Here is a 25,510-nt window from a genome sequence, read left to right on the forward strand (position 1 = left end):
CATTTCTCCTCATAGAGTCGAGCCTCCCAGATAATCTGTTCTGCGTATAGGTTGAAAAGGTTTTTAAAAAGATGAAATATGTTGCCCATTTGTATAGTGTGCATGGTATTGAGCAATAGCATAGAGGAAGCTGGTCCTGTGTCCCTCCAGGAACTGTAATCCAGAACTTCAAACTGTTTAAACCAATTCAGTCTTGGGGCATAAAGTGAAATTCAAACATCTTCTTGTCTTAATTTGGATAAGATAAAATGATAAACAGAACTGATAAAACAGTGGTTACAGGTCAAAGCTCTGAAAAGAGAAACTTGGAAGAGGCCTAGCCTCTCTTTTGAGAGCCTGATGTGAGAGATTAGATTATTTGAAGGACCGTAGAGAGTTTCATATCTTCAAAACAACACTGTATGCCGCCATCTTGGAATGGGGCAAAATGGTTTTCATGTCTGGTAGTCAAAAGATTTGGTCGCTGTGCAAAGGGCATGCTGCCCTTACTTTCTGAGAAGAAAGTAGCATTTCTAGAATGAGTAGTTTGTCCTGTTCCTGTGGCTTTTCTAAGTCATCCACATTTTACAAATTGTAATCTGTTCCAGCTTCACTTTGTTGACTATGATCGAACCAGAAATGTATGGCTCAAAACTGTAATGGATTTTAAACTTGTCACCACATGTGTTTCAAGAAATTTGGGAGAGAAACATTTAGTGTAATAACACTGTTGTTAAGGAGAAGATTGAGGCAAAAAGAAAACAAACAACAATAATGAGAGAGAGAAAAGCTTCTCAGAGAGGAATTGAATATACCTTGCTTAGAAAAGTCTATTTTTGCGAAAAAGTGTTCTTGTATTTTTAAAATCATATTTTCTCACAGATATGATGGTACTTTGACTACCTTGGAGGTGACCAAAACAATCCTGTTCATTTATGTGTGTATTTTAAAATATTTATTCTTTCATTTGAGTTTCTTTGTTCTTTTATGTTGTCCATCCACTAACTTTCTGACCTATTTTCTTAATAAATAGGTCGTCATGGAGATGGTGGCTATTGGCCAGTAGATACTAATTTGATTGATAGAAGCACTCTCAATGGTAAGTCTGTAATTTAAAACTATTGGATTTGTTGTATTAATTAAACGGTTAATTACAAAATGTCTGAAACAAATTTTCTATTTACTGCAAGTGCCAAGAGTTCTTGAATGAAGATCTTAGTATGGAGAGAGAAACATGAAGCTATAAGCCAACTCTTCCCCACAGACTTTACCAGTGAGAGCTGGTGGATGTTGACGAATGCTTGCAATGCAGTCAGACGAGCCCAAAGATGTGCCAGTTTATAATGAAGATAGGCTTATTAAATATGTAGATTTTTAACTGTAATCATGTATTTTAAAAGGTATTAATTTAAATTGTGGGGCATGTTTCTAGGAGGGGCTATTTCTTGGAAACGTACATCATGATTGGAAAGGTGGAGGATTAAGTAAAAAATAGAAAGATCCTCAAGGAGGTGGATTCACACCGTGGGCTACAGTGTGTCAGAGATGACGAGGATGGCCCAGGCAAGGAAAGGGTTCAATTCTCTTGTTCATATGGTCGCTATGAGTCATACTTGTTTCAACAGTACCTAATAAAGATAACAACAATTTGAATGTATTAATGCAGGTGAGTGTTAAGGCAGTTCACACGGAGATATGTTTGATAAATTTAAATTGCTCTATCCTTTTAGTCTGGAGAGTGTGACTACTTTTCCAAAATCTTGTACATTATTGCTAATTTCCCTTCACATTATCACAACTAGATGTATTTTTTTTGTTAGATCTCATGAAGCACATCCATGCATTGGCTTTGAAGATGACCTGCTGGATGTAATATCTATAATTGTATGGAAGAAGCAAGTTGCTATAGGTGGTACAATCTAGGATCTTTATTTGAATTTTCCTAGAACAGAAACTTTAGGATGCATTAATACTAGTCAACTTCTAAAGAACTCGTGTGTGTGTGTGTGTGTGTGAGAGAGAGAGAGAGGGGTAGGTGCGTGTTGTTATTGTATACGAGTCAGAACTGACCCACAGCGGACCCTTCAGCATGTTTTCAGAGGAAGTCAGTTGAGTAGGAGAATGCCCATGTTTCTCTCGTGAAGCAGCTGGTGGAGTGGATTCAAACCACGTGCCTCTTGCTACACACTTGACTTTGATATTCCTTATATAGATGAGCAACAGTGTCTCTCTGGACACTAAGGTCCGCCTGATACAGGCCATGGTTTTTGCAATCACTTGTTATGCATCAGAGAGTTGGACAATGACTAGGGAGGATAGAAGGAGAATTGACGCCTTTGAGCTGTGGTGCTGGAGAAGAGTATTGAATGTACCATGGACTGCCAAGAAAACAAACAGATTCATCGTAGAGAGGATTAAACCAGGCGGCTCCTTGGAGGCAAGGATTCTGGGGCTTCGTCTGACATACTTTGGACATGTTGTAAGGAGAGACAGGTCTTTAGAGAGGGACATCATGCTGGGTAGAGTGGAGGGACAGTGCGGGAGGGGAAGACCCTCTATGAGGTGGATTGGTTCAGTGACTGGGGTACTTGGGATGGGTGTGTCAGAGGCAATGAGACTGGCACAGGATAGAGCAAGGTTTAGGGCTGTTGTACACAGGGTCGCTATGAGTCGCAAATGACTCGACGGCACATAACAACAAACAACAACAACAGCAAATCTCACTTTGAGAGTTACATGACTCAATACACACACAGCAGAAAATTATTAAGCACTCTCAAGGATAACATGAAAAGATGAGAGATTTTGTTGAGGCTGAGAGCAAACTGAGGCCATTTTCCAGAGGAATGAGCTTGGCATTCATGAGTTTGACATAAACTTAACATAAATTGGTATTTCTAGCGCAGATTTCATCAACTCGTTCTCTCCCATAAAGTCATTTCTTCAGTCTCAACAATATGGCACACATACTTTGTGTATTCAACGGGTTAGTTAAGAACTGATGCTCAGCTCTCACTATGTCCAGGGCACTTGCTATGAGATTGGAGCACAAAACAGAATACCTTGAAATAATAAAACAATTGGGCAAATTACCCCTGTGGACCCAGTAGAGACATTTGCTTAAGGAGGAGGGGAAAAGTTAGGAAAATGGGGGAAATGCCAGAGACGTGTCAAGAAGTGGGAGAAATTGTGAGAAGAAAACAAATGGATTTGTTTTACCATGAAATAGAATAGATGGAAAGCATGCAAAGTGGCACAAATGGTTGAATACTTAGCTGCTAATCTAAGTTGTAGAGGTTCAAGTTCACACAAAGGCATCTGGGAAGAATGACCTGGGAATCCACATCTGAAGGATCAGCATTTGAAACCCAACCAAAGCGTATTCTGCTCTGACTGCCATGGAGTTGCCAAAGTCTAAAACAGATTTGACAGCTTCAGATCTGGTGTTTCTGGCTTTTAAAGAGGTTCGAGATTTGTAAGCCCTTTTGGTGCATCAATTAAAGTACTTAGCTTCTTATCCTAAGGTTAGTAGTTCTGTCCTACCAGCTTCCCTTCAAGGGAACTCTGTTGGCTTCTTCTTGTTGTTGTTGTGTATCACAGAGTTGGAACTGACTCCTAGCTGACCCCCTGGCAGGTTTCAGAGGCAGTTAACAGAAAAGAAGGCGATTGCCCATCCTTCTCCTGTGAAGCAACTGTTGGATTCGTACTGTGAGCCTTTGAGATTGCAGTGCAACTTCTTACCACTAGGCCACAAGAGCTCCTGATGGCTTATTGGTAAGGAATTGTATTGCCAAGGCAAAGGAATATGGTTCAAATCCACCAGCTGCTCCATGGGAGAAAAATGGGTTGATTCTAACTGGACAATAAATAACAGTAACAAAAGGTGCTCTGCATCAGAGATGCAACAGTTGCCTCTGCAGAGATTTACAGCATTGGGAACTCTGTGGAGCAGTTCTAGACTGTTCCATCGGGTCATTGGGTGAGTCAGAATCAACGCAATGGCAGTGGGATTAATTTGGTTTCTGTCTGGCAGGTGAAGGACAAATTTGATCCCATGCAAAATCATCCAGGAGAGCTGATTCTGAGAACCTGACTCCATAGCTTGTTTCAAGTTAGAATTCATCTCCAGCTAAAGGTAGAACACAAGCTACACTGACACAGAATGCTATGATTTGAGAAGACGCAGTGGCAGGATATTGAGGACATTGGATTGGGTACTTGAGAAACATCAGTTATCTCTCTGCGTTTTCAAGCTCAACTGAGCAGTGGTTTTGTGTGTTAAAGTGTAAGCCGCACATGCAGAACGATCTATGTTAAATGAAATGTCTAGAGGATGGAAGTCTTGGAGAGTGTTCTCCGAGTTAGCAGCTGAAAGCACAGGATGCTCATAAAGTCGATCTCAGGACCCTCCAGTCGATCCTCACCCAACTTGACCCTCTATCAGGTTTCCATGGCTGTAAATCATAACAGGAAGATACTGCTTGTTTTTGTCCATAGAGCAGCTGGTAGATTCAAACCACCAGAGATTTGTGGTGTTTTAATTAGCAGCACAGCACGCTACCAACTACGCCACTGCTGTGATTGTTTGCCTTGGTGTTGGAACCAACTCATAGCTGATTCACTGGTGGGTTTGCAGAGGCAGTTAATCACACAGAGGAGGTTGCCCATTGTTCTCTTGGGGAGCAGCTGGTGGATTTGAACCTTTGGGACTGCAGTACAATTTCTTACCACTAGGCCACCAGAGCTCCCTGATTATGCCATTGCTGTCATTGCTATTTCTGTTATGTGCCGTCGAGTTGACTACGGCTCATAGTGACCCTATGCATAACAGTTCTGAACTTTGTCCTACCCTAAGCCAACCTCACTGTCTCTGACACACCTACGACCATCATTACCCCATTTACTGTGTCAGTCCATCTCAACAGGGCTCTTCCTTGCCTGTGCTGTCCCTCCACCCTTCTGAGCATAATGTCTTTCTCCAAAAACTAGTCTCCCCTAGATATATGCCCAAAGTATATGAGACAGAGTCTCAAAATTCGTACCTTCAAGGAGCAGATTGGTTTTACCCGCTCCAGGGTAGTCCTGTTAGTTCTCTTGACAGTCCATGTTTCCTCTTCTCCAGCTCCAGAACTCAAAGGCATAAATTCTTCTTCTGTCATCCTTGGTCATTATCAAGCTCTCTGATGCATAGCAAGCAATTGTGAAGACCATGGCACAGATCAAGCAGACCTTAGTCTCTAGACTGACATTCTTGCTCTTCAACACTCTGGAGAAATCCTTGACAGTGGATTTTGCTAATGCAATATTTCTTTTGACTTCCTGACTGCCGGTGCTGAGAGTGTTGATCATAGAACCTAGAAAGCTGAAAATGTTAACAATCTCAAGCTCTTCTCTATCATGTTGCTGCCAATTGGCCCAGGGCTGAGAATCTTCATTTTCTTGATCTTGAGCTTCAATGCTTATTGCAAACCACAGTCCTTGACCTTCTGCAACAGATGTTTCAAGCCCTCTACACTAGAGCTCCTTACAAATACAGCATACTCAGTGAAATGAAAATATTTCTAATTGCCTAGTTTCTTCTAACAGCCCTCCTATATTATTAATTGGGTTCTTTTTTGTCAATACTAATTTATTATCTTTAAAACTTTCATGTGGACTCTTTGAACTCTCTTTTCAGGATAAAACTAGAATGTTCTGATTTAAAAGAAACTCCAGCCCAGTTTCATGTTAACAGAAAAAAATCAAAACAAACTTTTCTTCTCCTAAGGATCAAACGAGAGAGAGAGAGAGAGAATATGACAATAATTGAGAGGAAAGCATTACATCGTAAATTTATTTTTTATTTTAAAAATTTTAATAAGAAATATAACTGTGATTGAACTTGACCTGATGTATGCATTGTCTCACAGTGTAAAGTCATGAAGATAAAAGAAACTAATGGCATCTAGTGGCTGTGAACAAGTTTAGACAGGTTGTTGACTTTTCCCTCCATCTTTTCTGCATTATCTCTACTGGAATAACCAATCATCACAAGCTATGGGCCTGAATGAGGTACATTGATAACCGTGAAGGGACAAGGTGAAAGACAAACTGAGTCTTTTTTCCCCTATTCTATTTTGCTAGCAGTTAAATGATGATAAGTAGATGATGTGACTTTAGGCTGGCTTACTACCAGGAATAAGGCCTCCAACTGTTAACTAGAAGATCAATGGTTTAAACCATCAATTGGTCCATGGAAGAAAGATGTGGCCATCTGCCTTGAAAAAGTTTCATGTGCTTGGAAGCTCTATGGGGAAATTCTATTCTGTCTTGTAGTCAGGTCTCTATGAGTTAGAAATCAACTTGGGGGCAGTGAATTTGGGTTTGATGTTGATATTAGATGCCATCAAGTTGCTTGTGACACAGAGAGACCCAAAGTACAACAGCTCTGAACCCTGCTCTATCCTGAGCTAATTTTATTTTCTCTGACACACCTACCCTACCCCCAGTACCCCAGTCACTGAGTCAGTCCATCTCATCCAGGGTCTTCCTCTCTTGCGCTGTCCCTTCACCCTCCAAGCCTGACGTCCCTCTCCAAGGACTCTCCCTCCTTGTAACATGCCCAGAGAATGTCACACAGAGCTTCAGAATCCTTTCCTCCACGGAGCAGCCTTGTTTCACCTTTCTGTGGTAAACCTGTTTGTTCTTCCAGCAGTCCACAGTATATTCAAAACTCTTTTGCAATACCACAACTCAAAGACATCAGCTCTCCTATCATCCATAGTCATTGTCCAGCTGTGCAAGTAATTGCAAAGACCATAGCCTGGATCAAGTGTGCCTTAGTCTCTAGATTGATACCGTTGCTTTTTAGTACTCTGGAGAGGTCCCTGACAGTAGATTTTCCCAGTGTAATTTATCTTTTGATTCCTTGGTTGCTGATACCAAGAAAGCTGATTGTGGAGCCAAGCAAACTAAAGATGTTAACAATTCATTCTCTTGATCATATAGTTTGAGCTATAGGCAAAGTGATTTTAAACAAGCATGGTGGTATATTGTTGTTGTTGTTGTTTTTGACTGCCATTGAATTGAGCAGGACTCAGTCACCCTATGAACAATATACCTGAAGCCTTTCTGTAACTATTGCCTTTTCTCAAAGTTCAAAGAGTTTCCAAAGGTATATGCATATTATATAGGAAGCAGATGCCATTCTTGCTTCCACACCAGTCTTAATCTAGGAGCTCCACCAAACACTGTCCACCATGGGTCACCATTATAGCATTTAACACCCCAATGGCACAAGGTTCAGCATCACAGCAACCCGAGATTATGTCGTTCAGCAAATTGACAGAAGAGTGCTGTACCACTTATAAGAAGGTGGTATAGGTATCTGAAAATTCCAGCAAGCTTCCTAACTGGAATTCTGCCAGTGTCTTATCCTTTAAGAACAGGGTATACTATCCAATTAGAAGTTCAAGTGAGGTCACTGATTCTAACCCAGCCGCATACGATCTATGCAAAATAAATTATAGCAATTATTTTTAAAATATTTTTAAATAAACCTTGCAAGTTGGCATATCACAGAGGTTCCATAAATCTCCCCTAAGAGTGACACAGTTATAGATATCTATCTCTCCTTGCTGCCTTCATGTTTCAAAGCATTGTAGACAAACATGTAATAAAATAATAGCTTATTGTCAGGGTCCTCAAGCCACTTGCAAATAAATTTCAACCTCACTAATCATTTATTTTCTCTTACAGCAAGCTGCTCTTAAAAATGCACCCCTGGAATTCAAATAAAGAAAAACAAAGCTATACTTCATATTTACTCCTGTAGTTGGAAGCCCTTAATTAAATTGTGGCAACTGAAGAAGCATCTAAATTATTTTTTTATGGCAGGTAGAATCAAAGCTAATACGTGGTGATGTGGCAGTATTTTTCTTTTATGATGCATTCAATTTTTTATTATGGCCACATTCTTAACTCAGGAAAATGCTCAACTTCTAATAAATGTGACTTTTGTAGTTGATATTTGTAAGAACAAAAACTATGAAAATTACTTCAATTTAATAATGTTCTTCTCACTGGGGAAGACAAAATGGTAATTTCCTTTTGTGGGTAGCTATGCCCGTAATAGATGAAATTAGTTTTGCAAGTTTGGTTAAAAGATCTATAAGCCCTTTAAAATGTTCTTTTATTGAACTTAACCTTTGGAAAATAATTCAATTTTAAATTTTAAATATTTGGATACTTCAGTATGATCCTAGAAATAAAAACATAACTGTACTAATTAAATTTTATGAATATTCACAATTGCTGTAGGTGTTTTGGGACACATTCCTTGCAGGCTGAATTGAAAGTCCCTATGACTCACTCTCTAAAAGATTTGGTTCATTTTTTCTCAGGTTCAATAGGATAATAAATAAGTACAGTGCACATCAGCTTCATGAAATTATCATGGCAGATTTGGCAACTTACTTATCCGCTGCCTCTGTAACAAAAATACCACAAGTGGGTGGCTTCAGTGAACAGAAATTTAGTGTCTTAAAGTTTTAAAGCTTAGAGTCCAAAGCGAGGGTATGAGCATGACTATGTTGAATGATTCATTTTCTCTTCAGGAGTTTGGTAGCTCTAGGTATTCTTTGGTTTGTAGATAGGGCATCACATGGCATCTGTCTTTACCTCACTCAGAAAGGATCAGGCTTAGGTACCTCTGAGAATATCCTGCATAGCAAATTGTACTATTAACCCATAGTCCTGTGTCTTCAGTGGTTCTAATCCACCAGCCTCTCTCTGCAGGAAAAAAAAGATGGTCAGTTCCCTTCCATTTTGGTCTCCAGTCTTGGAAACCAGATAGAGGGACTATGTGAGTCTGAATAAACTTGATGGCAGGATGTATGTTGTTTACTCTAATGGAAATCAGTAACCCAACAAAATAATTCCACCTTTTCCATCTAGGGTTGTAATAACAAATGGTTTCTTTTGGGGAGCACGCACTTCAATCCCTGGAACACATTCCTCCTACTTAGCAGACAACTTACTTATAAACAGAAGGTCCAGGACTATAATTTTGTGACCATTCCCCAGATGGAAAAATTACTGAAATGATGTGGAGTCCCAAGTTCTAGTCCAATACACAAGAGGCTGTTCTCATCTCTCCCATGGACCAACTAGTGACTTCAAATGTCATGCTTTTGGGTTGGCAAGATAAATCCTTTGCCAGTAGACCACCAGAGTGCCGTGTGTTTCAAAACACAGAAAGTATTCAAGTGGATGGGAATCTTTCAATCTCAGCACTATTCCCTTTTCTTTGGTGTGGGATGCTGTCCTAGATCATGGTAGGATGTAGAACAACATCTTTGCCCTTTTGACTCCAGCATTATCTCTCCTCCCTCAATTTGAGACAATCACAAATGTCCACAACAAATGCCAAATAGCCTATGTAAGCATGGATATGGTACTCTTCCCAATTAAAAACACTGAGTTGGATTACTATTTGTCCACGACTGTTCCAAGGTAACAGGTTCCAAGAGAAGCAAGTATTGCGGGGAAAATTGGACACTCATTTCTAGTTTGTCGTCTCTTCTTTCCATTGTAGCTGAACACTTGAAATGTAAATCCAGAAAGAACTTCTCTGCTTACTATACTTTCTTGATATCTTAGTTATTTCTTATTATCTTACTTATTTCCAGGGAGTCACATGTCCTCTATTTGCCGACTTCCAGATTGCGGTCTCTAACATTAACAATCTTGCTGGCTCTTCAGTGTGCATTGCAGAGGATCAGCCCTAGCATATTCAAAACTGAACTTTTTTTCATATTATCTTCTTTAAAAAAAATAATAAGAGTTTACAGAGACTTTGGGTTTCCATTCATACATTGTTGTACATTTCCCCCTGCCCACGCCGGGCCACTAGTTTGCCCTTCTCTTTGAACAGTAAAAGAAAAATTCTTTCATTGTTATACAATCCCTCCCCCCAAGTCCACTCCACTGTGCGCAGCCTTTGTTCTGGACTCCTGTCATGACAATAATACCTAATCATATTTCGCATTTAAACAGTTCTCTCCCTCATCTGTTTCAATGCAGTGTACGTTATGTATCCCCTCTGAAGGGAGAATAAAACTGGACTTTTATTCTCCCTTCACTAAACCTATTCTTTCACCCTTCCCGAAATCCCACTCCATTACTAGCCTTTGTTTGTTTGTTTGGGGGGTTTTGTACTTAACTTTCCAGATGCCTTGTGGAGCCACTTACTTTGCTTGATTACAGCTTTGCTTAATTGTGATTGCCATCATCTTAGAAAAAGCTATCATCCCTCACCTGGGGAACGTCCATATCCTCCCAACTAGCTTCTCTGCTTCTATCATTGTCCTCTTTCCACACAGCAACTAGAACGATTTTAAAATAAATCCGATAAGCCATTTTCCTGCTGACAACCTTTAAATAGTTGTATTTGTGCTTGAATATGAACTACTAAAATGTGCAGGAACTCGGGTGCTCTAGTGGTAAGAAGCTGTGCAGTAATCCCAAAGACATATGGTTCAAATCCACCAGCATCTCCATGAAAGAAGACAGGGCAGCGTCTTCCGCCATGTTACTTACTGCCTCTGAACACCTCCTGGGGGGTGAGCAACATTTCCCATTTTGCTCTCAGAGTTCCAGATGCACGCACGTTCTCAGTCCCTTCAATGTCAGTTGGGGTTGTTGTGTACCGTCGAGTCGAAACTGACCTTCCAGTGGGTGAGTTGTGGTGGTGGTGTTTTGTGCCATCAAGTCACCTGTGACTCATAGAGATCCTATGTACAACAGCTCTGAAGCCTGCCCTGTCCTGAGCCAGTCTCACTGATTCTGACACACCTATCCCCATTGCCCTAGTTGCTGTATCAATCCATCTCATCTGGAGGCTTCCTTTCCTGTGCTGTCTCTCTGCTCTCCTGAGCGTGATGTCCTTCTCTGAGGGTTGGTCCCTCCTGGCCAGTGTCAAAAGTTTGTGAGACAGAACTTCAAAATCCCAGCCTCCAAGGAGAAACTTGGTTTCACCCTCTCCAAAACAGACCTATTTGTTTTCTTGTTGGTCCATGGTATGTTCAAGACTCTTCTCCAGCACCACAACAGTAGTTGTTTCTAATTCTTATTTCCTTTCAAAGGAACACAATCTAACTCTTAAATTCTTCCCTGATTCAGCCTTAATGTCATTTCTATAATGAAGTCTTCCTTGATTTTTTCGACCCTAAATGATCTATGTGGCAACTCTCATCGAGTCTTAGACCTTTCTCTTAAGGACAAATTATAGTGATCATATTCTATTCATTTTCTATATGATTTGTTTAAAATTTGTCATTTCTACTGGACTGTAAACTCTATAAACTCAAGGATTGTGCTTCTATTAATCAGAACTTTGGATCCCTAGCTTCTTTCTAAATCTTCAATAAATATTTATGGATAACGGAATGCATTTCCTACCATCTTTTCCCGGCCCCTTTAGATAATTCAAAGGACACATTAGCACATTCAGAGTTCTGAGACTGGAGGAAAGAAATGTATTGCAATTTAACTGACAAATGACTACTCTTCACCCATAACTTTGATTAATAATCTGAATTTATGGAATATTGGTGAGATTATGAGTGGTTGACTGTAGAACCTTCTATCAGAGGGAAATGGTTTGAAATGTTTAATGTCAAAGTAATTTTGGCTTCAATCCAAAGACTTATAAAATTGGAAGCCACTGTTGAGCTCATAGAGTTCTAATAAGGAAAAAAAGAAAAAAACCTGTTATAAAGAAAGAGAACCATTTCGGTAGAGAAGTCCGGTGCCCAGCTAGCACTTTTTATTGCGGCTGTTTCTTTCTTGAAAAGTGAACTTGTTATCCTTATGCTTTCCTTGTTCAAGAGCATATTGATACTATGCAGTTCTTAGGACACAGTCATTTTGGTAATGGAGCCAGATGCCCAAAATAGGAGCCAGAAGTCCTGGGCTCAATACTTCGCCTACTTATTTCCCTCTTATTATGATGAATAAGCTTACTGAAGAGTTTTAATAAAGGTCAAACATGATAAGATATGTAGAACATTTTTTTAAACCAAATAAGTATTATAAAAGTCTTAGAAATCCAAAAATGTGCTATTTGCCTCATTTTACATTATTTGTAAGCATAGCCCTACCAAACCATGAAAACCCTGGTGTCCTAGTTGGTAAGAGTTTGTCTTGGCAAAACAAAGGCATGTGATTCTAATCCATCAGCCATTCCACTGAAGAAAGTCTTCTCTCATGCATCTTACAGTCTCTGACAGCCCACTAGAAAGTCAATTATGAGGGGGTTCCATCTCCACAGCACAAAATAACAACAGCCCAGCCATGAGACAAGAAAGGCAAAAGCAATACGTAGGAAAAGTGTGTTAAGCACTCAATCTAGTGTTTTATACATGCAAACCCTCTGTGGGGGCCAATGGTTAGTGTGTTGCATCCATTATCTTGTGAAATAATCACAATGCCTTGGAAGTGGGTTGTTATCTTTGTTCAGAGATCAGTCACATCAAGATCTTGCAATGTGTAAGCCACAAATCACGGAGTAAGGTTTCAGATACAGGTTACTCAAAGACACTGTGCAGCTTGTTCACTACAAAATTGGTAAATGTCACCCTGCCCCCTCTGAAGTTTGCCTTAATCTAAATTTGAGAACTCCAGGAGTTCTCCTAGTTCGGAACATACCTTCAGTGTACTTCATACAAAAGGCATCACAACACCTGACTTTCTTTACAGCCTGGTTGCTGTGAAATGTTCTGATTATTCAGCCTTTGCATTGGGATACAGAAATTAATGAAAGACCTTGATACCAGATTTGAAATTGATGGGACCTTTTATGAGGAAATCAGGGAGGCCTGAAGTCAAAGATAGATATCTAATGGGAGTCTTCATGAACTCAAATTCTCCCAAGGCAAGTGACATTAATGTCATCTCCCTAATGCTCAGTAGAATCCAGTCATTATTTTCTGATTTGAAACACAATGTCCTCCTGTGTGGGAAGAAAGAAATGAGTAGAAATTTGAATAATTCACTCTTACCAGCTTTTTAAAGCGTTCATAAGGTGCACTGCTATGTATAACTTAAACTAAATTTGTCAGAAATGATGAACTATTACCTTTAAGTCAAAGTAATAAAAATCTATGAGATTTCCAACTATCTCTAATGTAAGTTCTCACATAAAAGGTTAGTTTATTTCAATAAATGAATATATTAGGCACAAAAGGGCATATTAAGACACTATTGTGAAATGACTTTTTAAATAGTAAGTAAAACTATGATACAGAAAGTTCTGACCTTTCATTACTTGCCTCATTCCTTTCTAGTAAATGTAAAAATTATTTCAAGGAAATATCATTTCTTCCATTTATAGTCAGAATCTTTTAACGGTAAGCACTATTTAAAAACTTTTGAAGTGTTCCTCCCCCAGAGATTCAATTATATCAGAAATGCTTATTAGTTTTCCAACAATAATGAATCAGCAATAATTTATTTAAGATTTAAAAAGCGCTGAGACTTAGACATCATACCTTTCAAAATAGAAAGACAAATAATAGTGATTACATTCATTTGTGAATGTAATATATTTTGGCATATTGCATATTATTTCTGAAATACATTGGGCCAGCTACGGTTTAACTATTAACCTGTCCTTTTCTGAAGCAAATAAGAGTGATGAAATCAAAGATACATGGAAACAATTAGAGCAAAGGATTAATGGACCATAAGAAACTCAGGCTCCGTGACCCTGAGACATAAAGAATCAGATATATCAGAAGTTGGCTACCACTGCCAGCTTCCCAGAAAGAGATCCCAGTAGAGGCTCTGGATGGAGTGGGGGAAATGTGAACAAAACTTAAAATCATGAAGAATGCCACACTTACTGATAGGGACTAGTGAAATACCCGACTGCGGACCTTAAATTTGTTTCAGGTCTACAACTGACCTTATTCACCCCTACAGCTCAACTTTCAGCCAAATAATACTATTTTTTTGTTGCTGTTGTTAGATGTAATAAGGTCAACTCTTACTCATAATGACCCTATGAACAAGAGATGTGAACCCATTGTTGTTGTTAAGTGCCATCATGTTGAATACGAACCATAACGACCCTATGAAAAACAGACATAAGCCCTGTCCTATCCTGAGCCATATTCACACCTCCTGACACACTAAAGGCCATTGCAGCAGTCACTGTGTCAATCCACCTGGTTGAAGGGCTTCCTCTCTTATGCAAACCCTCCACTTTTCCAGGTATGATGTTCCATTCCAAGGAACAGCCTCTCCTTAGCAACACAACCAAAATATGTGAGATGAAGCTTTATCATCTTTGCTTCCAAGGAGCACTCTGGCTACACTTTCTTCAAAACGTATATTTGTGAACCTAGCCATGTTCTTTCCAATTGTTTACTCTGTTCTGAAAGTTGGGCAATGAACAAGGATGACAGGAGCATTGATGCCTGTGAATTGTGGTGTTGGAGAAGAGCCAAACAGTAGATATGTCTACAAGATTAACATCAGTGCTGTAGAGTCAACTCTGACTAATAACACTATAAACAGCGGATCAGAAGTTTATCGTATCATGAACCAACCTCATGATCTCCACCCTACTGAAGTCCATGGTCATAGTCACTATGTAAATCCATCTCATTGAGGGTCTGCCTCTCTCTTGCTGACTCCCAACCTTTTCAAGCATGAAGTCATGTTCCAAGAAGTAGCCCTCACCTGACAATAAACTCAAAATATGTGGGATGACATTTCACCATCCCTGCCTCTAATAAGCACTCTGGTTATGCTTCTTTTAAGACAGATTTGGGGTTTTTCCCTTTTGGAAGTCCATGGCACATTCAATATTCTTTTCCAACATCAGAATCCAAAGGGATAGATTCTGTTCATGCTTCCTTATTGACTATCCAACGTCCAGATGCATATGAAGAAATTGAAAACCCCAGAAAGTTACACAATCCTTAGAATAACTATCCACATAGGGTCAAAAGGGTAGCACTGGCCCCATGTTAAAGAGTAGAAGGAAAGAGGGAGCAGGAAAGGTGGGAAAAAGGAAATGAGAAACCAGAGTGGAAGCTAAAAACCTGCCATCACATTGTGGAACCTGCAATCAGTATCTGAATCAAAAGGTGTATGAAAAGGGTAGCACTGGCCCCATGTTAAAGAGTAGAAGGAAAGAGGGAGCAGGAAAGGTGGGAAAAAGGAAATGAGAAACCAGAGTGGAAGCTAAAAACCTGCCATCACATTGTGGAACCTGCAATCAGTATCTGAATCAAAAGGCGTATGAATTGTTAAACAGAAAACCAAGTTGCTCTATAAACAATGCATATAAAATTTTAAAAAAATGGGGAAAAATCCATTTGGATCAGCACAATATTCCCTAAAGATAGAGAAGTCCAAAAGAGATACACACAGCTGAAAAAAAAATGCTTAAGGCATATGCACCAAAACTCTCCCAAGCATTCATCACGGAACTTAATTATAGGGCACTTTGGGGGCCTAGTGAGTACAGAGTTGCAATGTTAACCCAAAGGCAAGTGAATTAGATCCACTGACTACTGCTTCTTGAGAGAGAGAAAGATGGGCGGTCTACTCCTGTGTGATTTACAGCCTCTGAAAAACCCATGAAAGGGTCAGCTATGAGTTGATTCCAACTCAATGGCAAGGAGTTTTTAATCTTGAGTTGTTGTTGTTAGGTGCCATCACGTTGCGTAGGACTCATAGCAATCCTATGGACGACAGATCTGAACCCTGCCTTGTGCCATCCTCAGAATCTCTGATGCGCTTGAGCCCATCGCTTTTCTAGATACTACTAAAAGGGTTGCTGTGATCAGGTAGCCTCTAATTCAACTACTGACTGTTTGTAGTATATGTTGTTTCCATTTTACAGTAGAAGTCGCTGAGGCACAGGCAGAGCAAACATTTCCTCAACAGAAAGTAACTAATGCACACTATTAAAGAAATAAAATTCAATCTTCTGCCCAGGAAGCATCCAAACTAATTTCTCTGTGACTTCCCAATATATGTTCTAAAAACAGTTGAAAGCAATCATTTCCTTTTTCTAGAGTGTAGCTTGAAATGACAAACATGCCCAGGAAAGAGCGTTTCTAACTGATCACTGACAAAGGGTTAAAAGGAAACTATTGAGAGGATAACTGGGCATTGCTGTTGACTCCAACAGCCTTAATGAAAAGATTCCACTTTCCTGGGGTCTTTTTGCCTACATATTTTCTCCAGCAAGGTGCATTACAACACAAGAAAACTTTTGTATTGGAATTTGAGAGCATGTTTTGTTTAGCCCAGTGACTGTTTGGTACCCCCTTCAGGGATTGAGAATTATATGTGCTCTATAGATCACTTCTTAAGAGAAATGGGAGTAAAGTGTGTTTGCTGTCAAACAGTTTGTCATTGCATCAGATCAATGCTTCTTTCTCATAAAGCACCACCCGGCCTGATTCTTATCTCATTGGGCTTCTGACAGTACAAAGTACCAGCCTCCTCTTCCCACCTGACACATAATGGTGTTCTCTTTTCTTCCTTTGTAAGACATAATTCACATATCATAAAAAAAAATCACCCTTTTAAAGTGTAACAGTCAGATGCCTTTAACTATATTGGCAAGGTTGCACAAACACCCCGCTATCTAATTCCAGAACATTTTTATCACTCCAAAAAGAAACACCAAAGTCATTCCCAGTTGCTGTTCACAACTTTCTTTTTCCCCCTTCACTCCTGCCAACCAGAAGCCCACTCCAAAACCTGAATATCTGTCTCTCCTGCACATTTTGCAGGTTGTTGTTGTTGTGTGCTGTCGAGTCGTTTCCGACTCATAGCGACCCTATGCACAACAGCCCTAAACCCTGCCCTATCCTGCGCCAACCACACTGCCTCCGACACACCCATCCCAATTACCCCAGTCACCGAATCAATCCATCTCATAGAGGGTCTTCCCCTCCTGCACTGTCCCTCCACCCTCCCAAGCATGATGTCCCTCTCCAGGACCCGTCCCTCCTGGCAACATGTCCAAAGTATGTCAGACGAAGCCCCAGAATCCTTGTCTCCAAGGAGTAGCTTGGTTTAATCCTCTCTAAGATGAATCTGTTTGTTTTCCTGGCAGTCCATGGTACATTCAGTACCCTTCTCCAGCACCACAGCTCAAAAGCAGGAGTGAGATAAAAAAAAATATAGTATTTATGTTGCATTTCTTTCAATTGATTTTAAACTCCCAAAGTCCATTTATGTTGCAATATTTTTAGTATTCATTCATATTTACAGCTGCAAAATATTTCATTACTTTGATATGCCGCATCTCTTTCTACAGTCAACAGTTGATCAGGACTTGTGTTGATTCCTTTGGGGGGCTATGATGATGAATGTCACCAGTTCTTGAGTGTAGGTACTTTAACTCCACCTTTATCCTTTTCCAAGACTTCCTTTTTCCTTCTCAGCCATTCCAAGCACAACATGACTCTTCTCGGTTCCAACATATTGGTGAACCCCGGATTATCACTTCTCTAAACTCAGTCTCTCTTTGCTTGTCTTTCCCAGAGCCACCCATCGGGCAGATGCACCCTCCACATGGCAGCGTCACCCCTCAGAAGAACAGCAACCTGCTTGTCATCACCGTCGTCACCGTGGGCATCATCACAGTGCTGGTCGTGGTGATCGTGGCTGTGGTCTGCACCCGGCGCTCTTCGGCCCAGCAGAGAAAGTAGGTAACGACTGGCTCCCTAGAGGAGAGATGGCATTGTGTGCCCTACATGCTAATTTGTTGAGTTATATATTTTAAAAAGTTCTCCTTCTGTAACCGTCGTAATTCATCACCCGCTCCTAATCTTCTGACTCAGGCCAAACATAGCCTTTTCTTCCATGATTAGCCTGTAACCTGAGGGAGAGAAGGCTAGACTTGCAGATTTAAAAATAGGAAGCACCCAGAGACCCACTTTGGAAGGCCAGCCTCTTTCTTTGAAGTGAGGACAAGTGTTCTTAACTAACACTTCAAGACTAGACTCCACCAAGCGGCCTGCTCATAGCTCCACCATGGAACCCTGTCTCTCCTCTGGCTGGAGATGTGTGTTCCTCTAAGAATGTACACTTATTCTCTCTTGGGCTAAAAAGGTCTGTAAGCAGTCAGTGTTTATTAGATGGATTATTAAACACACGCTACCAAGCTCAATGAAGTTGCAACCCCTTGGGGTGTTTAGTTTGGCGGAAGTAGTTTGGACAGAAGGGAGTGCTCCCGACATGGTCATTAGGGAGTTGTGCTGCTAACCCAAAGGTCAGGCCTCTTTGGAGTGTGGAATCTACCCACAGCTCCTAGGAGAAAAATGAACAATCTCTTCCTGTGAAAGTTCAAGCCTCTACAAAACCCACGGAAGGGCCCCTCTGACATGCCAGTGGCGAGTTGGTTTTGGTTTGGTTTGATTTTAGTTGGAATGAAGATTCCAGACACCCAAACTGATTCAAAAATTCCAACTTGTGGTTATTTCTCAGAAATGAAAAGCTCTGGGTTCTGGCTCTTGCAGAGGAAGATGCAACAAAAGCCCAAATCTAGAGCCGAAAGCTGGCCTATATCCATACCCATACATTGGTCAGCTGAAGCAAGCAGGAATTAGCTCCGCCCAAGATCATTCTCTACCTCTGACTCTCTAACCCTTTATCAATTCCACCTGGGATGTCTCTTTCAGCAGCACTCCCTCACATTCTGGCTGCATGGGCTGTAACAGGTTTTTCTCCTTTGATTTCTTTGCCTCTGGCATGGTGCTGATTTGAAAAGCCTCAGGCATGGGCCCATAGGTGGCTGGTTTGCTAACTCTATACTGCACTCGATGCTAGACAAACTTCTCTGGGGAACAGTTATCCCTTCTTCCCTTGCTAATACCTCAGCGCTTCTTTTTTCTGTCTCTTTCTCAATCTATATATAAACCCACCCAAATCTCTACCTTTGTTGATCTTTACTGTTTCTTCAGCAGCCTGCAATGTGATCTTTAGAAACGGGATCTGGGGGCTATGCCCATACTGGGAAAAGTACCAGAAGAGTGTAGATGCAATCTTTGTTGTTAATTTATTGCTATGGCAGGCTGAATTTTATCTCTGCTGCCTTTATGAGAATGAACTCTTTTGAAATTAATTGGGGGCAGTGGATGTTCTGGTCGATGGTACTCAAATGGAATGAGCTTAACAGGGCCAGTGTGGTGTGGTCATAATCACCCACACAGCTTCCACCCTGCTGGGCCCTTAGTGAGGCTCTGGGGGAAAGACATTACCTGGTTAAAGCAGTGAGCATCTCGTGGCCCAGCCTTTCCAGGAAGGGGGCCTGCAATCTCAGAAATGGCCCTTCTTCAAGGTGCCAGGTTCTTCAAGTAGGTCTGTAAAAGATTTGTAAAAGGAGAGAGTAGGCTGGCTCCAAAACCAAAGTTGGCCTATTTTATTATTGTTTTTAAAACATCAGTGCATTCACTAAACTAAATTTAATCAACTAAGCCATCGGTAGTGTGTTTATTCAACTTTCATCACCATGAGAGGAAAGTCTGAATGTTATGTTGACCTAATGGACTGGCTTCTTGGATGTATTTTGTTTCTCCATAGAGAAATGGCGATCTTCTTAATGGGCAAAATTGAGACCTAATTTGGAGAAACTCTCAAGGTATCTTTAATATTTTCCTAACCATTTTGGTAAACATTTAAAGGTTTCATTTTGAAAGGGAAAAGGCTGAGCCCTAAGAATAACTCTTTTTGGAATTAAGGAATGAATATAAGAATAAATGACTCTAGGAAAGATTGGATACATAAAAGAGAGTTAACTAACAAGTCCTCATCTACTGCCACTACGGTTCTTCCCCGGTCCATCTCTAATGTTTTTTAATATTTACTTTGCATATTTCCACATATCTTTCGTTAGTGCTGGATTAAATGACGCTCATCTCAGTGTCTTTGTTTGTTATCTTCCCAAAGAGACTGGAGAAGCTTGTTTTTTTTTTCATGCTATGTCTCAGGTTTTATTTATTTTTGTCTTTGATTTCATTAAGGGCCTCTTCTCCTCAGCACCACCATCACCAAACCCTTTAGAAGAAATTGAGCAATGCAGGTGAAAGCAAAATCAATTTCAATCTGAAGCAGAAATAATGTCCTTTACAAGACTCTCAGAAAATGGGAGTTTAATGTAATTAATATGGTGATGGAGGAAACAGTCGTGGGCTTCTTCAATTGCTTTTTGTCTGGGAGTGCTAGAGAATGTAAATTTTCTTCTTTGTTAGGGGATTTCCAATATCCAAATGGATTGAAAATATTTTTATTTACAATCACGAGTACCTCAAAGTTGGCATGTATAAACTCACTAAATGTTACTCTATGGCTTACCATGTTATGACATGGATATGTAATACAATAAGCTATAGCAACTTATAAACAGTAGGTTGGGTCAGGGTGGAAAAGTATCAAGGGGGGATATACATTTGGAAGTAGCATTTTTACAATGCCACATCTTTCTATACTTAAATAGTTTCCAGAACAGTTCAAGTTCATGGAGTCCAAAGGAGGGGAGGGTGGTATGTGGTAGTAACATTTACTACAGACACTCATTCCTATTTTAATAACTAAAATGGAAATTGGGGGGGAAAAAAACAAAACACCACCAAACAAACAAACAACACTTCTCCTTAGATTATCAAATTATGTGCAAAGTAAGGAAAATTTACCCAATAAAGAATAACGGAATAATTTCCTCAATGCTTTCAAGTTGTTGTTGTTGTTATGTGCTGTTGAGTTTCCTGCAACTCATAGCAACCCTATGTACAACAGCTCTGAACCCTGCTCTATCCTGAGCCAACCTCATTGTCCCCAACACACCTGCCCCCATTACTCCAGTCACTGAGTCAATCCATCTTACTCAGGGTCTTCCCCTCCTACCCTGTCCCTTCACCCTCCCAAGCATAATGTTCCTCTTCAAGGACTGGTCCCTCCTTGCAACATGTCCAAAGAATGTCATATGGAGCTTCAGAATCCTTGCTCCAAGGAGCAGACTGGTTTCACCCTCTCCAAGATGAACTTATTTGTTCTCTTAACATTCCATGATATATTCAATACTCTTCTCCAGCACCACAGCTTAAAGGCATCAATGCTCCTTCTATCATCCCTAGTCATTGTCTATCTTTCTGATGCATAGCACATAATTGCAAAGACCATGGCCTGGATCAGGCACACCTTAGTCTCCAGACTGACATTGTTGCTCTTCAGAACTCTAGAGATGTCCCTGACAGCAGACTTTTCACAAACTGCTTTCACATCAACAATGGAAAGCCCTTAATAAATCTAAGTAATTTCTCCATGCAGTATGTTGTTTAATTTCTTGATTGCTGCTCACATTGGTGTGGACTCCATTATGGATCCAAATGAAATAAAATCCTTGACACCTTTAATCTTTTATCTGTTTGTAATAATGTTGTTTATTGGTTCAGTTGTGAGGATTTTTGTTTCTTAAAGACATTATCCATATTGAAGTCTATAGCCTTTTTGTACTATAAAATGTAACAAATCTGATCAACATTAGCTCAAACTAAGAATCTGTAAACCTCCATTGATTTCTACTATTATTAAAAATGCTTCAGTTGGAGGAAGGGCCTCCCCGTGATGGAACCTCCATCTACTTTTTCACACTTACTGCCTCCCTTGTTTCAGAGCATGCATTTCAGTCCAGCTGTGCAGAAATATTTTGGATTCAATGAACTGCTTGCCATTCATCATGCTTTTGATATCTCACCTATTTTTGCATTTCTAGTAATAAGCACATTTTTTGACACATAGTCAATACTGCTTAAACGTTTGCTGAAAGAATGACTAAGGACACACGTACTGGCAGACCCGAGTTATGAATGTACAATTCAGTTGACAACCAGCCCGTATAAAGTCTTCATGTTAAAAATTTAAGGTACATACAATGGTTCCTAACAACAAATGAACAGTGCTCTACAATTTGAATAAAAAATGTTATTGTTGTATTATTATTTATAGATATTATAGTATATGTCTAAGTAGTTTTTAATTTTTTATGCAAGAAAAGATATACTATATATACAAATCGTACCTAGCTGCTTTGATTTAAATAAATTCAGCTTAAAGACAGAGTTGGGGAAAGAACTTGCTCACAATTTGTATGTAAATTAATATAAATCAATTTCTGATAGTAAAGTAGTCCAAGCATTAACTTAAATGTTGTCTTTTCTAGACACTACATTAGCTCCTTCTGGCCTCTAGCTACCTTAACGCCAGACACATGGTCTAGCAAATTGTCAACAGCTATAAGACTAGAATAAGAGAGAGGGGGCTTCCCACACTAAGCAGGAAGACTTGAGAGAAACTAGACCAAGATCTTAGTGAAAGCAAGGCAAGAGTGAAACCCTGGTGATGAGACCTTGGGGATGGTGGTGGAGACACTGTGACAAAATAAAAACCACTTTCAGTACCACAACTGTCAGTAAAGTATGTGAGTCAACAGTGGATTTCAGATGCGAATGATTGGTGGATATGGGTGCCAGAGCATGAGCGGGTAGCATGTCTGACCAAGTAGCTACCTGTTTACTGTTAGGGATATTACTGATCTGGACTGCTCCCTTTTATGCAACAGGTAGACGTCAGACTCAGCCATCCCTATATTGCATCTGTTCCTAGTTTCACACCAGGAAACAAGAATTCCACTGGAGAAATACCATTAACTCACAAAGATCAGTCAGATGTCTTCAAAGATAAGCAGTGAGCAGCTGCACAGTGAGTGGTATTATTGCTGCTGTTTTTATCAGGCCACATTGAGTTGCTTCTGACCCATAGTGACCTTAAGTACAGCAGAGGGAAACCCTGCCTGGTCTGTGTCATTCTCCCAACTGCTAGGCTTAGACCCATTGTTACAGTCACTGTATCAATCCATCTAACTGAGTAGTATAGAGAGAGAAAAGAAAGAATTAAAATATTCTAAGACTTAAAAAAAAAAAATCCATCAAAGTTGCAACTCATTCTTTTAGACTCTGATTCATAGTGGACACTCCAGCCGAATTTAAAGGTTGTAAATTGAACATGCAGAAAGAGATTGCTCGTTTTCCTTTTGTGGAGCTATTGGTGGACTCAGACACCCAGAAAGGGGCCTCCATGGGGTTTTCAGCACAACTCTCTACAGTCTGCACCACCAGAGCTTCCTAATTCTAAGACCACATTGACCTAAGGTGCTAGAAAAGGCCTTCTGAAGGAGAACAGCTTAAAGATAATGTTACAGAAGTAGTCTTTAGTAAGTAAAGTAAGAGTGTGAAGCTATTCTAGGTAGAAATAAGAAGAACATAAATGTTCAAAAACCCAACTACTACCTAATTGTGGGATCAAAATGTTTTCATGGGCCAAGAAGGTGACAAGAGAGAGCCTGTTGATCTCTTCCTTGCTTTTGTTAAGGACTTAAATGCATGATGGAGAAGAGGTCCTCCTATCCTTGAGCTTTTCTTGGGAAGTAAAAAGGATACTGGTAGCTGAGGGGAAATGGAGATGAGAGAGAAAGGAAGCAAACATGTAAAATATTCTCTGTTGCTGTTTCTTACCATTGAGTCAAGGACAACTCAGAGACCTGATGAACAAAAGACCTGAAGTCTTTCTGTAACTGTCGTCATTTCTCAAAGTTCATGGAGTTTCTAGAGGCATGTTGTTTGGGAAATGGATGCCACACCTGCTTCCAAACCTGTCTTAATCTGGGAATTCCACCAAACACTGTCTACCGTGGGTAACATTATGATATTTGACACCCCAGTGGCACAAAGTTCAGCATCATAACCACTCCAGGTTGCCTCAGTACACAAATTGTCAGAACAGTGCTGCACCACTGAGAAGAATGTTCCTTTAAATTATAATTACACTAGGCTAAGGGCCTAACAGACTTTTAAATACAAAGGCCTTCCAGGAGGTGGTGTTGACTGTAAACATGAAGCTTAAATAAAAAACAATCAGACATTTCACATGACCCTGAACCAAAACAAGACAGCCTACCTTTCAGAGTGGAAGTGCTTCCTCCAGTCTCCCTTTCATCTATTCTTGGTAATTATAGTCCAGTCAAATATGACTCATAGCAACTTTATGGAAAAAAGACCTGAACTTATATCTTTATCATCGTTTCTCTCTATGTTCATAGAGTTTCTGAAGGCATGTGGTTTAGGACATGGATGCCACTCCTTCTTCTAAGCCTGAATCAATCTGGAAGCTTCACCAAACACTGCCCATGATGGTTAAGCATTATGGTGTTTGACACAACTATGACAAGTGTTCAGCGTCACAGCAACTCCAAGTTACTTCAGAATAGTAGATAGACCATTGCTGTACCACTTTAAAGAATATTCATCACAAAATCAATTAACCTTTGGCCCAAAGGCACTACCACATTTTAAAGACAGTCACACCCACCAAAATGAAATATTCTCTATCTAGTAAAAAATCTAGCCTAAAAAATAAAATAAAACAAAACCAAAGAATTAACTAAGGCTGAGCTATCAAGTGCATCAGCATCACAGGGTAGGAGCTGTGTGACGGGGTGGCGGGGCGGTGATGATTAAAGCACAGAGTTTTGGATTGTGCACTTTTGGTCTGAGACCTGGCCATGTCTGTCTCTAACAAGTTCCCAAGTAGTGCAGATGAATCTGTTCCAGCTTGTAGTCTTTGAAAAACTTGAACTAAGAGTATCAGCATAAGGTTTGGAAACTTCCACAACTGTGACAGAGGAACCAAGGGCCACATGAGCATTGGTCCTTCTGTCAGAGAGCCGTCAGATGGGCTGAAGGTCAGGGTGACAGCTGTTCCTACAGCTTTTGAAACAAATGTCAGATAATTTAATTATGAACACTTGTCAGTTTTACTACAGAACTGCTTTGAAATGGGCAAAGGTCTCCAAAGTCGAAGATTTCTCTCTTGACAAATCTGAACAGAAGTTGTTATACGGCCATTGATACAATATCTACAAAAGAAGGAAGAAATCTGTATAGGTATCTTTAGATTCATCATTGACAGTCAGACGTGTGGGCCAGCAGTTTCTCTAAAGAGGCTTTAATCTAATTAATACCAATCAGAAAAATGTTTAAGCATTTTATCGAGATGCTAATTTCTTCCCTCATAAAGGTGATGTACTACACCACACACAGAGGTTGGTCTCAGCTCAAGTTTAGATTTTTTTTAATAGAGGACACCTAGGTCTGCTGGCTACTGAGGTCATCTATTCCCAATGCTCTGAAGTCAGTTCTGACTCCTCACAACCTCTCATGTGTCACGGCAGTCCCGTGTCCCAAGAGTTTTCAATGATTGCTGCTTGTCTTTTTTTTTTTTTTTTAGTGTATCATTAAACTTTTCTTCTGAGGTATCTGTGGATGGGCTTGAACTTTAAGTGTTTTGATTAGTATACAAACATTTAACCATTTGCAGCACTCAGGGAAATTCCACATGAGTGAAAGAATAAACATATTCTTAGGTGAATATGTGAATGAATGAATGAGTAAATGAATGAATGTAAGCA

General features: G+C 40.1%; 1 protein-coding gene across 1 annotated transcript in view; it reads left to right on the forward strand.

Annotated features, from left to right (window-relative positions):
* The window catches only part of DCC (deleted in colorectal carcinoma), a 1,276,184-nt gene that overhangs the window by 1,188,090 nt on the left and 62,584 nt on the right, over positions 1 to 25,510 (forward strand). The window contains exons 22-23 of the mRNA XM_006891717.1: positions 1,013 to 1,078; positions 17,533 to 17,695. Coding sequence (XP_006891779.1) covers positions 1,013 to 1,078; positions 17,533 to 17,695 — 229 coding nt within the window. The remainder of the gene's footprint in view (positions 1 to 1,012; positions 1,079 to 17,532; positions 17,696 to 25,510) is intronic.

This window comes from Elephantulus edwardii, unplaced genomic scaffold, assembly GCF_000299155.1.
Source record: "Elephantulus edwardii isolate Elephantulus edwardi_28Jun2011 unplaced genomic scaffold, EleEdw1.0 scaffold00103, whole genome shotgun sequence".
Classification (NCBI taxonomy): Eukaryota; Metazoa; Chordata; class Mammalia; order Macroscelidea; family Macroscelididae; genus Elephantulus; species Elephantulus edwardii.